We start from the raw sequence: 17,349 nt of genomic DNA, 5'->3' as shown, positions 1-17,349 counted from the left end.
CAGTTCAAGCGTCTCCATCGACGACCCGTGTCACGGCCGCCCCGCTGGATCCGGACAAATAACGCCTCCACACGCCGTCAAATTGTACCAACACATCAAACGTACAGCTCCAATGTATGCATAAGTTCGTCAGCCTGAGTGTTCTCCTGACATCTAATGAGACGCCTCATAATCCTCGCTACGGAGTTTCCACAAAGATTATTTGAAATAAATTTTACGAGAAATGAAGAGAGTACCGCGTCATTTATTCTGTAGAAATTACTGGAACATTACGCGAATGTACCTACGTGTATTATTTGATTTGGACTTGAAACGAAAATCTCATTTCGCGTTTTGAGGTGTCTAACGTTTTTCACGGGTTGGGTATCTGTTTCCTTATTTGTGTTATTTATGTCCTTTGATGTTTTTTATTTATTTTAGGGATTTAACACACCTACTGACTGCTTTTGTGTACTGTGTTCCTTTTTCTTGTACATACGATACTAAGAATAAGAGTATGTGTTACATTGCAAAAATGAGTGTTTTAATTATGAAATTAGGAGCCGGTGAATCTATCAGTTAACTTAATTCAATAGGTCGTTCGTTCATCTGATCAAGGGCACCCAGGGCTAGCTGGATACCTTCGTCGTCCAGATGATTATGTTGTCCTGATTGTTGTCAGTTCGAAGCTGCTGGGGTTCGTGTGCTCGCTGGTGGAGTCGTGCAGCACGGTGCAGCAGCACATGCTGCAGTGCCGCGGCTTCCTCGTCATCTCGCACATGCTGCAGCGCTGCAGCCGCGACCACCTCACGCCCGACACGCTCGCCTCCTTCCTCCACCTCACCAAGCATCTCGTCACCTGCTGCTCTCCTAACTCCGACCTGCTGCTCAAACAGGTATGACATAAATATCCAGCACCCTTCTCCGACAACAAAATCCCTTCAGATTATATCAAAGCAATTTTCTTAAAGGAGTTCAAAATATATTTCATTACTTTTTTTTTATTAAGATTTACTTTGTAAGAGTTGAGATCCAACGTCACTAATTTTGTATTTCATCCAAGTTCGTTTGTTCCCCAAATTAATGCAATAAATTATGTTTTTATCGTTTTACCGAAACATCAAGATTAATTCTTCGGATATTACCATAATACAGGTCGTTTGAGACTCGCTACAAAGGTACAACAACCCATAAATAAGTAAGAAAATTGCCTTCATAAGGTAATTTATATCGGGCCGTTGTTTAGCTGGTCTATTTGTTATAAACAGATGTTTTCTTGACTTTCATTAAGTTATATTTCACAAAGAAACTCAAATAGAAAGAGCAGCTACAAGCCGCCAAATGAATCAACAGAGTTCATCAAAGTTCAAAGTAATAGTAACATTCTCTTAAATTGTGATTTTCCTGGAACAAACAACAAGTATTATCAAAGTTAGTACTATTGTTAATTATAAACGAAAGTCACAGAAACCACTGCTCACTGCTGTAATTCTTCTTGTTCGTGTCAATGGTACAACTAATTTTAGCCTGAGCGAGAAACTTTGCTATTTGTGTGAAATGAAACAAGAGCCCGCACAGCGCAGCTTGGGGAGCTTGTAAACATGTGTAATTGAATTAACAAATCAATTAGATAATGGAACAACACGCGATAAGCGGCTGCCTCCCTTTGTACTATTTAGTGGCTCTTATACGGCGGTAACGAACCTGTCAATATGCTTGGGTTAACATGCTTGCCTTCTATTAGTTTACAGCGGGAAGCAACGATATATTTACCGATGTATATTTTTAGTTCAAAGCACAATTTTACAACTCCTAAGCAGGTACTTCAATTCATCGCTTCTTAGGAAATAAGCTTTGATTTTAAAAACAGAAAGCATTAAAAATGTTATTCAAACATGTTGTACAGGCTGAATTCGACTTCCAATTTGTATAAAACCAACAATCAATCACTCCCACTTTTGTATCGGCAGGTTTATTTTAAGTGTGACTGGTGCCCCGTCCTTTATGTAAATTCTGTACTGGTTTTTTTTCCAATGGAAATATTTGCTCGGTTTGTTTATTGTTGTTACATATTTAATCAGTTGCACAAAGGCTTTTTGGAGAGTTGATTTGCAAGCGTAATCTCTTTATGAGTACCAGGGCTACAAAAAGTTTGAAGAAGCTGTTTGTGCCAATATTTGATGCCGTTGAATATTTCCACTGGAGCAGGAATGTACACTCTAGCACGTGGTCACGATGTGTTTCCCAACTGATTTGTTCGATGGTTGTTAGCGCATGTTCCTCTTGCTTTTTCACCTCGACTGTTTACTACAATTATTTCTGCACCCCCCACTCTCATCCAGGGATATATGGGACTATCAAATCTGATAAGTTTATCTAGTTTGATGTTACCCTTTGTAATGGTTTCCAATTCTCAAAACTACTTGAAAAATAATGAAATCTAAAATCAACGAGGGAATTTCAGGCCTAAAAAGAATAGATTTTGGGAATTCGAAGCCTTTGTATATTTTATCTATGTATCTCGAGCCCTGGTCCCACACTACACACATATCCCCGTAAACTTTAGTGCCTCACCAGATATTGAACCCTGGTAGCGCTTTGCGATTTTAGTTCACATTATTGCTACACTTATAATTTTATTTTATAAAAGTTGAGGGTTATTAAATATTTGCTATTGCTATCTATATAAACACAATGGAATAAATAAAATATTGAATGTAATAAAAGTAGTACTCCATTAGCTTATTTTGTTGCACTATGCTTTTTACAATATTATAAATGAAACCCTGTCACGTCCAAGTAATGTTCGTTATTTACAAATAAATAAACCTTATTTTTCAGATGACAAAGCAATAGACGAGTAGTCGTATTTCAAAACTGTATTTTTATATATTTTATTCCAATAGCTTGTATGATATTTATTATGTAGGCAAGACCTTTGCAATATGAAATAGCAGCAAGCCAATCCGTAACTAGAGGCAAAATATACTTTATAGTTGTTTCATACGTATATCCCTGTACTAGGCAAACATAAGCAAGAGAGAATACGCTTCCAACCATCGGACAGCTTAAGGTCTATGCTAATCGCAGTCTTTCTGCCAATCGTTTGTAACTTGGCAGCTGTTGGACCACATTCTGTTCAACCCCGCGCTGTGGATCCACACGCCGGCGGCCGTGCAGGCCAGGCTCTACTGCTACCTGGCGACGGACTTCCTCGCCGACGCGCACATCTACGGCAGTGTGCGCCGCGTCAGCACCGTGCTGCAGACCGTACACACGCTCAAGTTTTACTATTGGGTAGTCAACCCCAGAGCTAAGAGCGGAATTACGCCCAAAGGATTAGGTGAGTACGGAGCACGGTAATGCGGTCCCTTCGTTTATAATTCACTAACCTCAAGGAGACTACGAAATTAGATACTTTTCGGCGATGTGAATTTATTATACCGTATGGACTCTTTTAGACCGGCTTTATTATGTACGAGCATCATGCTCGCTCGAAATTTTCCTATGAATTATATTCTTGTAATAAATCTATGAATAGATAATACCTTAGTCGTGTCTACAAATGAAAATTGAACGTAAAGTCCCTTTTATTCAAATGTGAATGTTGTAATTACAATGACATGACGGAGCATAATTATACTCAAACATTTAATCTATTAAAATATTCCGAGGGTTACGTGGGTCAAAGCTCCGCCATAACGAGAAATTGATGCTCTTAGATATAACCAAGATAACATTTTTATTTTGGAATGTTTTTTCAGCGAACTGATATAATATTTATGAACATAATTTTTCAGAAGGACCGCGGCCGGCTCACAAAGACATTCTTACTATTAGAGCATACATTTTGCTATTTTTAAAACAACTGATCATGATCGGCAACGGAGTGAAAGAAGACGAACTACAATCCATACTCAACTACCTGACAACTATGCACGAGGTATGTTGTCCTGGTACTTCTGTGCGAAATTGACACCCCATAGGCGATAACAACCCTTCAGAAAAAAAGTTTATGGGTTTTATTGTATCTTGCTCGTCGTCTGATTTACTATTTTATTTCCAGGACGAGAATCTACACGATGTCTTACAAATGTTAATATCACTTATGTCGGAACACCCCAGTTCTATGGTGCCAGCTTTTGACGCTAAGGTAAAAAATACCTACATTATTTTAATGAGAATATTTATTACACATTCACACAAGGAGTTTGAAAAATGCTGATGTTGCTATTTCAGGGTGGAGTTAGGACTATCTTCAAATTGCTGTCGTCAGAGAGTCAACTAATAAGGCTGCAAGCTCTCAAGTTATTAGGGTTTTTCCTCAGCAGAAGTACACACAAGTAAGTGCAATTTAATTTCTTCTATCTAAATTTTTATTGAAGTTTGTTTTACCGTTACATTACTAGGATTTCAGTAACGTTAGGGGTGTGCAAATCTGTGCGGAATTATCTCTGGAACAATGCTGTTGTCATAGTTTATGATACGATTGCTGGCACTTGAATAGAAGAATAGATGTTTGTGGTCGGGTTTAGGTGAACTCGAGCCGGCTATGAGCATCACCTTAATAGATCATCAAGGGGTCATTTCTGTCATGGTTTGCTTACATGATAAATGTATGCAACATGAGTTTATTGTGCTGTGTTATCCTATTATGTATAAATGTGCCTATTTTTGTATTTTCACTATTTCTGTCTTAACTTTATAATTACCAGCACACTAACGCTAGCATTTCAATTACACCTAGTAGGTACTTCAAACTCAAACTCAAGTCTTCTGCCTTTTCATAAAATATGTCAGTCAGATCCCAGTCCTACCAATAATTTACTAAACACATTTATATAACGTTTATAGACGCAAATACGACGTGATGTCGCCACACAACTTATATACGCTACTGGCGACGCGGCTGGGCGCGAGCGGCGAGGGGCTGGCGCTGCCGGTGTACAACGCGCTGTACGAGCTGCTCACAGAGCACGTGGGCCAGCAGATACTGTACACCAGCCACCCTGAGCCGCAGCCGCACTTCCGACTGGAGAACCCCAGTGAGTAACTATATGTAGTGAAGCTATACACGCTACTGGCGACGCGGCTGTACAACGCGCTGTACGAGCTGCTCACAGAGCACGTGGGCCAGCAGATACTGTACACCAGCCACCCTGAGCCGCAGCCGCACTTCCGACTGGAGAACCCCAGTGAGTAACTATATGTAGTGAAGCTATACACGCTACTGGCGACGCGGCTGTACAACGCGCTGTACGAGCTGCTCACAGAGCACGTGGGCCAGCAGATACTGTACACCAGCCACCCTGAGCCGCAGCCGCACTTCCGACTGGAGAACCCCAGTGAGTAACTATATGTAGTGAAGCTATACACGCTACTGGCGACGCGGCTGTACAACGCGCTGTACGAGCTGCTCACAGAGCACGTGGGCCAGCAGATACTGTACACCAGCCACCCTGAGCCGCAGCCGCACTTCCGACTGGAGAACCCCAGTGAGTAACTATATGTAGTGAAGCTATACACGCTACTGGCGACGCGGCTGTACAACGCGCTGTACGAGCTGCTCACAGAGCACGTGGGCCAGCAGATACTGTACACCAGCCACCCTGAGCCGCAGCCGCACTTCCGACTGGAGAACCCCAGTGAGTAACTATATGTAGTGAAGCTATACACGCTACTGGCGACGCGGCTGTACAACGCGCTGTACGAGCTGCTCACAGAGCACGTGGGCCAGCAGATACTGTACACCAGCCACCCTGAGCCGCAGCCGCACTTCCGACTGGAGAACCCCAGTGAGTAACTATATGTAGTGAAGCTATACACGCTACTGGTGACGATAAAACGGCTGGTGGAAATTATTCTGTTGAGTAAAAACAGCTGAGTTTATAAAATTGTTAGGAATCGATACCAATGTTCACACTTCAATTTTATTTATAGTGGTAAAAATAACATAACAACAACTTCTAAAGAATTACTTTGTCCTTTCTTCCACAGTGATCCTAAAAGTGGTAGCGACGTTGATCCGGCAGTCGAAGCAGACGGAACAACTCCTGGAGGTGAAGAAGCTGTTCCTGTCCGACATGACGCTGCTGTGCAGCAACAACCGCGAGAACCGCAGGACTGTGCTGCAGATGTCTGTGTGGCAGGTACGATCTACGTAACAGTTAAGTTGAACAAACCAAATCAGAAGCTGATCTAATTAGAACCATGTATGTCAAAAAGCCAAAGTTTATGATTAATGAATAGTAAAGAACAAGATGTAAAAGACTTTTTAGCCTGTGTAGATGATGTTGTTGGTATAGGTGAGCATACAAGTAACATTAAAATTTTTGTTCAATGACGGTAGGAAAGCGATTGTTCACCAGAGGCCCAAGTTTACCGTCAATAAAGCATGAATGTCAGTTTTTAAATAACTATTTACTATGAATTTTCATGTTGAAGTGTATAGCAAATAGTTGTTTTTAGATAAGCGGGCGTTTATTATGGCGGTGGACCTTAGAATGATACCAAATAAATTCTAATTCTTAAAACATTAAATTTTAATACCAACCATAATGTTTTAATTCCAGGAATGGCTAATAGCGATGGCCTACATCCACCCGAAGAACGCGGAAGAGCAGAAGATCTCGGACATGGTGTACTCTTTGTTCCGCATGCTGCTGCACCACGCAATCAAGCACGAGTACGGCGGCTGGCGCGTCTGGGTCGACACGCTGGCCATCGTGCATTCTAAGGTATGGTGAACATCTCCTGCGTATTTCTGTGCGCCTAGTACTTTGTAGTTGACTCGTCTACAAGTGAATAATCGATACTGTCTTCTATTAAATATATTGCTGATCGTTTCGAAATAAAATCATGTAGAAGAAGTATAATGTGATGAAAATGTTATGTTGTAAAGAATGTTTGCACTTGAAGAAAAGCACAGTTTCCATAATCACATATTAGCATTAGATACAGGTTTTATTGCTTTTTCATTAAATAATGTTGAAAAAATGATTTAATTTAATATTCTTCCTACGCCATAGTAGTATTAATATATATTCATACGTAGGTATTGTTTAACTATTGCGTCTACGCCGCTGACACATAAATAAATGGTTAAAGGTTTCAGGAATTCGCTATAATAAAAACTCATTTACAAAAAAAAATAATCAAGTAACAATAACATCGTTCTCCTCAGGTTTCATACGAAGAATTCAAACTCCAGTTTGCCCAAATGTATGAGCACTACGAACAACGTCGCGCCGACAACATCACAGACCCGGCCGAACGACAGCAACGTCCTATTTCTACCATCTGCGGCTGGGAACGACGCGACACCCACCAGGCTCTACACCACGCTGCACAGACTGAAATCGGCGCAGGATTGTCCCTAAGAGACCTCGACACTTGCAGGTGTAATGCAACTGAAACAAATGACTCAACTGATGCAGTATACTCACAGGTTTGTAAGGTCCACACGCCTAAACGTGACGCGTTACCTGAGTCACAGACTGAAACAACAGAAGCAAGACGTCCTGAAGAAGTTGAACATGCCATAGATGAAGTAGAAACACCCACTGATGACGCCGAGAGGGTAGTGTCACCCACAGATGCGTTACCGTCGGAAACAGAACTAGTAAGGTCCATGATCGAAGATACGAAATGTTTAGAAGATCCGGAGTCGGGTATCGGTACTCTAGAGAAGAGTGATGAACCTTTAACGAGGCAAGGTAGTCTAGATTATATTCCTGTTCGAGATGTAGGTGATGGTGTTTCCAAAGACGATGCTACTGATCGTAGTGAAGGTATTCCTTCAAGTTTATCGGCTAGTGAGACGGCCAGTCCTGAACGAGTTGCTGAACTCAACGTTGTTACTGAACGTGAGTCCGAACTATCGGACCGATCAGACTTGTACCTCACACCTAGTGAAGCGACAAGTCCGAAGAAATCATTAGATAAAGCTGATGATGATCCCGAAGACCCTAAACGTGTAGCAATTAATATTGTCAACGACGTACTGAGCATAGCGCTCGAAACTGTGAGGTTAAAGACTGATGATGATACGGACTCAGGAGCCATCTCCGGAGGTCTGCACTCTGAAGGGAACACTCCCAACGGACGAGATGACTTCGAGCAGGAGATCGAAGAGATCGTGGACGACAAGCGAGCGGCGGAAACCATCGCCAACGAATTAGTTACGGACTTAATTACATCGGTTGTGACAAAAAGTGAGAATGTTCAAGTGGCTGAAAGTAGTAGTGAAAATATTGAAATTCCTGAAACTAGTAGTGATAATGTTGTTGCTGATAGTGAAACTGTTGAGCCAAATAGTGAAAATATTACAACGGACGATAATAGTCCGCAGAGGGTCATTCCTTCCGATCACCCGCACGAAGGCAACGTACTGCCTCTTGATGGTGAATTTTTAGTCAATTCTAGAACTGAAGAGGCTGAGAAACTAGATGTAGAACGAAAAGACGAAGTTACGGAAGAAAATGAGAAGAATGATAGCCAAAGAGTCGACATGCCGACACCAGAAGAAGAGAAGACTCCTGAGATTCCTCCGATCTCAACTATTAGTGAAAGTATACCGCTAGATAATAAGGAGGTGGATAGTGAAGACGAAGGCCATGAGAGTGAAAGAGACAAGAGACGCGTGAGCTTACCGGGTGATACTGAGATGAAGCAAGACGGCAGTAGAGGCGAGGGAGTGGCCACGCAGGGCACCAACACTTCAGCGTCGCCTAAGAGGCCTCGCAGTGCCTCCACTAGTACCCAAGTCGACTCCAATCATTTTGGTATGTATTGCCTTTTCAAACTTATTTTTTCTAATGATGCTTTTTTATTAATTGTAATGGCATAATGTTACAGAAACAAAGCGTCCGTCGAAGTGTTCCCGGCCGATGTTCTCCCCCGGACCGACGCGGCCGCCGTTCCGTATCCCGGAATTCCGCTGGTCCTACATACACCAAAGACTGCTCTCTGACGTTCTGTTCTCCTTGGAAACTGATATTCAAGTTAGTGTTTAGTGCATTTAATACAATTTATTTCCTAATGTACAGCCCATGTTCGACTCCCAGATGGTACCGAAATCGGTTTGTCATTTAAGGAACTTCATAAGACCAAAAATAAAAACATTATGGACTGAAACTTCGAATCAAATTCTAGTTAAATACTAGTTCATAGGCAAAACTGTAATAAATGTCGCTAAAATATTTCCAGGTATGGAGAAGTCATTCAACGAAGTCAGTGATCGACTTCGTGAACAGCAGCGAGAACGCGATCTTCGTGGTAAACACCGTGCACCTGATCAGCCAGCTGGCTGATAACCTGATCATCGCTTGTGGCGGACTACTGCCGCTGTTGGCCTCTGCTACCTCGCCTAATGTGAGAATAACTATCACCTTAAATAAAGGCCTAAAACATATGTAGTGTTGATGGGCTCAATTATTTTTTTTTAAATCTGCACACGGTGTCCCGTAAAAGTAGCCAAGTTTATGTTCACTTGCGTCTCAAGGAAAAAACATTCAGGAGAGGGATAAAAGTAGCCTATATGATATTATTCTGATTTATAACCTATATTACAGCCCAGTTACATCAAAATCTATCGAGCAATGTTTCCGTGAAAGAGCAAAAAAAATTATGCATCCACCTATCTATGTATCCATCCATTCATTCGTACACACAAAGTTCCATGTTTATAATAAAGTCTAGGTTCAATAATGACTCCCTCTCAACTACACAAACGTTATTTCCACAGAATGAGCTCGACGTAATAGAGCCGACGCAAGGCATGCCGGTGGAAGTAGCGGTGACCTTCCTGCAGCGGCTGGTCAGCATGGCCGATGTGCTGATCTTCGCCAGCGCGCTCAACTTCGCTGAACTGGAAGCCGAGAAGAACATGTCTTCGGGAGGCATACTCCGACAATGTCTGAGGCTGGTGAGTGGGGGGTTACTAGAAATTGTAAAGGGAAGTTCGTCGTGGTATTTTTGACGGAAGAAAATTCCACTATCGAAAAAAATTGCCAAATAATTAATTCTGGAAGTAGTGTTTATTGAACCATAAAAAAATAACACGACTTACTTTTAGTTATGATTTGTTTTTATAAGTGTCCCTTTTTTACTTCAGAAGTACTTGAGACTAACTTTTTAAGATGTTTATTGTACCTAGAATTCTTGTGACAGAATTAGTAATGTTTTTAAATGTTGTTCCATTTTCATAAGAACATAGACCGTATAGAAATTATGACTTCTTAAAACCATGTTTAGTGTCTCTTAATAGGCTCATAGAATATTCTGTCTTAGACAAAGTAAAGTAGAGACTATATTTCTTCTAATTATTTTAGTTTAGTTCTTTCTTTCAAGGTTGCATTCTTGCATTCTATGAACAGAAACCCGTTTCAATTGTTAATTTATGTCGTATAAAAAAACTCACTGCACTCGCGATAAAAAAAAGTAACAATTGCACAGTCTTAGTACAAAAGTTTTTACGTTATGTAATGAGAAGTACTGGGAGTTCATAAAATGCAGGAGTTCAGTCGATGTCCCGTACGGCTACTACTTCCTAGAGCTCTAGCGAGTCGTAGCGACGTAGCGGCGTAGGCTAGGCATCGCGAGTGTGTGTGTGTGTAGGTGTGCACGTGTGCCGTGCGCAATTGCCTCGAGTGCAAGGAGCGCCAGCGCTACGCCGCCGCCCGCGCCGGCCCACGCGCCGCCGACTCGCCCGAACCCAAGGTAAACAACACCTCCTCACGCCTCGGGGCTCCTGGTACTCGCACGGAGCCTAAGACGCCATACGCTCCACATTTGACATATTTAATAAAAAAAATGCGAATTAACAATAATACCCTCTGTATAATTCAAAATTCAACTATTTTGTTAGCACATAATGACTAACCCTGCCAAGAAAAAGAACTTCTCCTTGTTGGTCATATTCCAACTCCTTGCAAGATTTCGTTCCACTAACATGCATTTATGACTTCCTAATACACGAAACTTAGTTAATTGGCCCGCCCACCCCTTACCGATTTTTTTATAAAAGCATACCGTCTCGTAGCTACGAAAATAAATCCTAATCTATCTTTGTCCAATCCCCGATGAGCATGCTACACAATTCATGCTAATGGCCAATCACTGCCTTGTAAAATATTTATTCTAAAAAAGGGCTTTCAACCATGAAAGGATTTTTTATGTACCCTCGGTGACTTGCATCTTATGTTAAGAGCTCCTTGACTCTTCTACCGCCCTGGTATCAAAACTGTAATCGATATTAATGATAGCTTTTCAACACCTTGCACTGCTCACAAAAAGTATTTGGTAAATAAACATTCAATTAAATGATACACACACCGCGCTTCTATAGAAATTAAGCACTTTGCATGTTAATAAAAAAAATGTACAAGCTTCTCAACAATTTTGTACGCACTGTTCCTTTTCTCGCATGTTACTGTTCATTCTTTGGTTTCCAATTTATTTCACTACTTCACAATCTTACCAAAACGGCCTCCACAACGGTCCTGGTTGCCTAGTACTTTGTTACACTTTTGAACGGGTTATGTCTTCACTTTCAACACCTGTTTTTGTTTGAACCTTTTTTTTACTACCAGGATGATACCGTATTTTTTTTATAACTGCAGAGTGTGGTGGCAAGTTTAGCGGACGCATCGAGTCCCGTTAAGGACCCAGAGAGACTTCTTCAAGATATGGATGTGAATAGACTTCGTGCGGTTATTTATAGAGATGTGGTAAGTTATCGACATAAAAAGTGTTCTAACTCGTGTCATTTTTGGTTGTTCATGTGTGGTGGTGGTACATGAGGTAGCAAATGATTTGCACGCTGTCGGTTTGGCAGGAGGAGACGAAGCAGGCGCAGTTCCTGTCGCTGGCCATCGTGTACTTCATCTCTGTGCTGATGGTGTCGAAGTACCGCGACATCCTCGAGCCGCCCGCGCACGCGCCGCCCGACGCCGCGCGCCGCCCGCACCACGCGCACGAACACCACGGTATGTGACACTCTCACCTACACATACACACTTACATTATGAAACCCGAAAACAGAACATTGCTCAAGTACCTCTTATCCTTAGAATACTTACATTTTAGTAGATCAGATCAAGATTCAATCCAAGATTTCCATATTCCAAGTTTGGAGTGCTGTGCTTGAGTAAAGTTTTGAAATACAAATTAAAGCTAGGACACACTCATTCACACAATTGAACGAGCTCAAAGATAATATATAATTTATGCACGCTTTTTTAAGTATAAGTACTTCTATGTACGTATTTTATGAAAGCGATTTCAAAATTGATTATCGACATGATAATGAACAATGTTTCTAATCTTTTACCTTTATAGTGTGCTCTCTCTAGTTCTATCGATTTACTATAATATTTTTTTGTTATGAAATGGATATGATTCCTGTACATACTAATACTAAATACCTGAAACATTCCCACGATAAGTTAACGACGTAGTGGCACTGTTATGTCAAGCATTCACTGTTCTATGTAGTAGACTGTTCTATCTTCTATTACTATTTATAACCTTATTCTATCTTTACATCTTTTGTTTGATCTAACCGAACAACCTCCTAAACGGCTGAATCGAAATAAATCTATAAAGTTATTTTTATATGCGGAGAACCAATGTTACCTATTTATGTATGTAGTAAACTCTGTCTTGATATATTTTGTGTATGGAATATTAAAACTATACTTTCTTCTTTACTATAGACATAATATCGGGTTTGTTTATTAGATATGGATTAATTGTATGCTATTTATTTTTGCTTCTTTTTATATGCTTTACCGCACTCAATATAAAACATATCTATACTGAATATATTGGTTACCATGATAAGAATGTCACAGTCATCTTCATTGTGTGTTGTCGCTGTCGGAAGTATGAAATAATAAATAGCACACAGTCAACTTATAGTCGACCAATCGTAATTTAAGTCATCACTTTGGTTAAAAAGATCGAACCAAAGCGGTGACATTAGAAATAACTTTGTTTGAAGTGGTAGATACTTTCGAGAGCGACAGTTCAAAAGGATACTAATAGACTGTATATCTGAATTGTGTCGTTTCTCCTTTTTTCACGCCGCTTGATATACGCGTCACGATTTGGGACACTGGTAAAATCGTCTACATTTACTACACTGCGGCACTGCCATTGACTTGCATCGATCGTTCGACTGTACCGCACGACACTTGCTATTGTTAACGCGATATCTAACGATCGTATTATCTTGATGATCAAAACAAAAATCGTATTTCTGACCTTTTTCTTTCTTTCTCTCCGCTTCCTCTTTTCCTATTTCCTCACAACTGTATATATTTTCTTGTATTCTCACTAAATCTTCTACACTAAACACAATTTAACTCAAATATTTTATTCAATCTTTTTTGTCATCATCCCCTTCAATATCTTGTTGTACTCCTACTAACGTTTCGTACTTCATTCAAAACTATCCTGTCTTAAATCTCACTTCCTCTGCGTTCTGTTATCCTGGTACCATAACGTGACTTAATTAATCCTTTCGCTCGTCGTATTCTCCGAAATTCCCACGCATCCCTTCACAATTTAAATTCCAATGTCCTTTTCTTTATCCTTTGCTTCCTTTGTGCTCCTCGCATCCTTGTGGCCCTGGTACCTGGTTGCGGGTGCAGGGTCGCGGCCGCTGTTCCCGCAGTGGTCGCACCACGTGTACCCGCAGTTCCTGCCCGGTGGGCACCCGGCTCACCGCCACCCCCACTCGCACTGCAAGCTCGATTGCGGCCAACACGTTAACAATAATACGCTCGCACACACACGCATCGCTAACTACCACCGCGCTCACGCAGGTAACGCGGCCGACGACTAGAGGCGTTCGCATTACTTATTAAACGAAAATAATAGTAAAAATCAGTATATTTTCTTCTTTCTAAATCGCGAATAAATTGTTAAAGTTAGCGGGAAAATAATAACAATGGACCCACAATAGATCCTTGTGGCATGCCTTTTTTTTCGTAAAGTTCTTATAAAAGTGAGTGAAGAAGAAATTGAACAACAACAAATCATTTATATTTTTTCCTGATTAATTATAAATTTTTGTTTAAAATAAAAAAAATATCTACCAATAAGGTTGTAAAAGAAATAAGAATACACGAAAGAGCCACAACACTGTTTACGTCCGTGCTTGAATTCGCTTACACGCTTCATAGCGGTTTTCAGTGGCTCTTCCGTGTCTTCTATGAAAAGTCACAAAATTATTACAAAAACATAGGGTAGTGATGTGGACGCCGAAAATACTACATGTGGTCGATGTTCGCGTACAATGTTTTGTCTTTTGAATTAAACAAATTAAGGCTTTCAATATACTATTTTACGCTTCAAAATTGTTGTGCGTCACTCGATGTTCTCGTGTCCGAAGACAAAGCAATGTAAATCTTTGCACCGCTAAGGCACCGCTTGTTTTCTTTTCCATTTTCCTTTGAGTTGCGTCATCATTTGAAGTAGACGTTGAGGAATCCATAAATTTTAAGTAGCATGTATTAAATCTTAAGATTATAAGAATTGGTTCGTAGATCTGGTCGGAATTCTGTACAACCTTCTACTATGGACAATGCATGAATATTGTCTCTTGTATGTAGACTTGGCGTTGAGATGTAACCCCGTGTAATCAGTCAATAGAGACTTTGAACGCTTCAGGTTTAAATAAACTAGTTAGAAATAGAAATAAGTAAACAGCTTCTGTACAGAATTCCATGTAAATATAGCGGTATGAAATCCCAAAAATATAAAATACAGTAGGAATACCTGACCCTCGCTTTATTTAAGCAAAGCTTTGTCGATGTTGTCACATATGACACGATATGCCAATACAGACAACTAACCCGTGCCATCTCTGTGCCCCATAGAACACAATGGCGATGATGTCGAGTATGCCATGATTGTGGTCGATGAGAACAATTCTACCATTAACGATTTGGACTCTCCATCCATGAAGGTAAGATCATTAGAATGTTACATTATAAGTGGATGATATCGTATGCAATTATAGTCTTAATCGTGTTTGTGTACGAATCATAATTGCATGGAAGATTTTTGATAGACCCCTGTCTTCCTTTTTCTACCTCTAAGAATTTTGTGAGTACCTCTTAATTAAACTTTGTAGGCAGTAACTATCATTCTTAGAATAGTCCATGGCGCTAAATATAAAAGCTTATTTTTATATCATCAAATTCATGTAATGGTATCGACGCCGACTTCTCTTCTAAATTATTTTAAAGCTTTTATTTTTAGCCTCCGTAATAATCGTTTTGATTATACCAATTTATTCTAAATTTCTATTTTCATAGCATGTTTACCCCTTTTATTGAAAATGTTCTAATTTAGGTGTACTACATGCGATGTAAGGATATGTGATAGTAAGTAGTTACAAGTTAGGTTAGAAGTAGGAGTAGCGTCGCGCGCATGTCATGCCGAGTCCGTGAGGATGTCGCGTGTGTCAGTTTCATTGTGTTTGGCAAATTGATTTGCTGTTTGCCGATTGGTTTTCGTTTTCGATGTCGCTATAAACTAAATGCATTAAATGTGGAAGATTGTTGATACGTGGACGCTTCATTATATTCGTTTTGTTTTGCTTTTGCAATAAAATTAATAAAGGAGACGGATGGCAAAGAAGAGGGTGTCGCGAAAATAGAAACGACCACTGACGAACTGAAGCCTAGTACTGGAGAGAAAGCAAAGCCTAGCGATAAGCCGGACCTTTCCCCCGCGTCCGACAAGGAAGAGCCGCTATTCAAGTCGAGCCTCCGAATCAAAAGCCAGCTCAAGCCCAAGGTTAGTACATCTGTGGGAGGCGGCCAATGCTCTATCTCTATCTATTAGTTACTGCGACTCCTTAACTGTGGTCTCTGGGGCCCCTTCGTTGCTGTTTAGTTTCAATCTTACAGTAATTCGGGAGACTCCATTTAAATTCTACTAGATTTTTGGTTTAAGTGGATAGATTAATGCTTCTGTAATACAGATCTAGCAACATGTATCAGTCTACTCTAGCTGTTGTCTATTTGGTGTAAATGTAATAAAATATTATTATCTTGTTGTAAGCCTCCACCCGCAAGGTCCAAAACATTGTCTGGGATAACGGTGTCGGTGGTCAATTTGGTTTGTAAACATTCTGATTCAGTGTGAACATGGACTTTAGTGTTGACACTCCTGATTGGTTCTGTAATTCTGGTACATTAACTTATGTAGTAACATTACCTTTAAGACTTTCTTATGAAATTCCAAAATGTTTGTTAAATCGTTTTTGTATTGACATGCCTTTTTATTTGTTCTGATAAAGAATATTAAAAATGGCGACAAACTTATTCCAGTTCCAATCATGTACACATACTCACAGGCTTGCCACAATACAAACGTAATATTTATCTGAACTGACACTTTAGGCTAGCTATGCTCACTCGTAAGTATGATGAAGATGAGAAAATATCACAATATGTTACAGCACTCAGCACCAAACACGAAAATATATAATCACGTATTAATATTGTTATATAAAAATGATTTTAACACAATATACCTCTACATAGCTCAGTCAACTCAATTTATTTATGTATAGCATCAAGTCATTGTAAGTGACATTATGGTATACTGGATAAGGATATTTCTGACTGTGGCGTTCGTGTGTTTCTCAATATTTTCCACTTTAATGAGTTTGTTTCCTGCATGTGTGTGCTCTGCTTGCTTTTTCACTGATTTTCTTTAAAGCATGGTGTTCACTATAGTTTTGTCCTTTTAATCATTTCCTTTTCACAACATTGTAGATATTCATACATTGAAATGAAGGTAAGGTCTGAGTTTCATACAATATTAAGCCATTAGCAGAGTTTTAGTCGAAAATCCCTATTAGCAAGAAAATTCATTGATGAAAAATAGTTATTTCTTCTCTTGTCTTTATTTAATTGACTAGACCCAATTCATTTAGTAAAATCCAATGTTAGATTTAAAAATTATTGATGTTACAACAATAGTTTGTCGTGTCTGAGTTAGTCCAACTACTTACAATCCTATGTTACCCTAGTACTTCGCTAGCTCCCCTGCGTGTCTAGTCGAGTTAGCTAGGAGTCTGACAGACGTGTAGACGTGTGTCTTTCTTTATTTCTATGTGTGTATGACGTATGTGCGTTCGCAGAGTGTGGACTCGATCGAGGACGCGGGATCGTTCCACCTGAACTCGAATGAGACCACCAATAATGACCCGGAGACTTCCAGCGAGATTGCGCTCGATGATAACAAACATCCGGTATGAATATATTGATTTATTTTGATTTTCAATGTTATACAATCCTTATTCTTTTTTTACGCCCTTAGTGTCCCTACATCATGATTATGACTGGT

At 40.1% G+C, this 17,349-nt stretch overlaps 1 protein-coding gene across 1 annotated transcript in view; it reads left to right on the top strand.

Moving 5' to 3' along the window:
- Positions 1-17,349, top strand: part of Rg (rugose) — a 317,709-nt gene that overhangs the window by 143,243 nt on the left and 157,117 nt on the right. The window contains exons 15-32 of the mRNA XM_064039352.1: positions 662-875; positions 3,100-3,322; positions 3,780-3,922; positions 4,046-4,132; positions 4,219-4,322; positions 4,834-5,024; positions 5,977-6,128; positions 6,552-6,716; positions 7,163-8,762; positions 8,836-8,981; positions 9,187-9,351; positions 9,725-9,904; positions 10,597-10,698; positions 11,601-11,708; positions 11,816-11,966; positions 14,865-14,953; positions 15,613-15,789; positions 17,144-17,254. Of these exons, the coding sequence (XP_063895422.1) occupies positions 662-875; positions 3,100-3,322; positions 3,780-3,922; positions 4,046-4,132; positions 4,219-4,322; positions 4,834-5,024; positions 5,977-6,128; positions 6,552-6,716; positions 7,163-8,762; positions 8,836-8,981; positions 9,187-9,351; positions 9,725-9,904; positions 10,597-10,698; positions 11,601-11,708; positions 11,816-11,966; positions 14,865-14,953; positions 15,613-15,789; positions 17,144-17,254 (4,108 nt within the window). The remainder of the gene's footprint in view (positions 1-661; positions 876-3,099; positions 3,323-3,779; positions 3,923-4,045; positions 4,133-4,218; positions 4,323-4,833; positions 5,025-5,976; positions 6,129-6,551; positions 6,717-7,162; positions 8,763-8,835; positions 8,982-9,186; positions 9,352-9,724; positions 9,905-10,596; positions 10,699-11,600; positions 11,709-11,815; positions 11,967-14,864; positions 14,954-15,612; positions 15,790-17,143; positions 17,255-17,349) is intronic.

This window comes from Helicoverpa armigera, chromosome 19 (genome assembly GCF_030705265.1).
Source record: "Helicoverpa armigera isolate CAAS_96S chromosome 19, ASM3070526v1, whole genome shotgun sequence".
NCBI classification, from domain to species: Eukaryota; Metazoa; Arthropoda; class Insecta; order Lepidoptera; family Noctuidae; genus Helicoverpa; species Helicoverpa armigera.
This window is presented reverse-complemented; position numbering and strand designations above follow the sequence as displayed.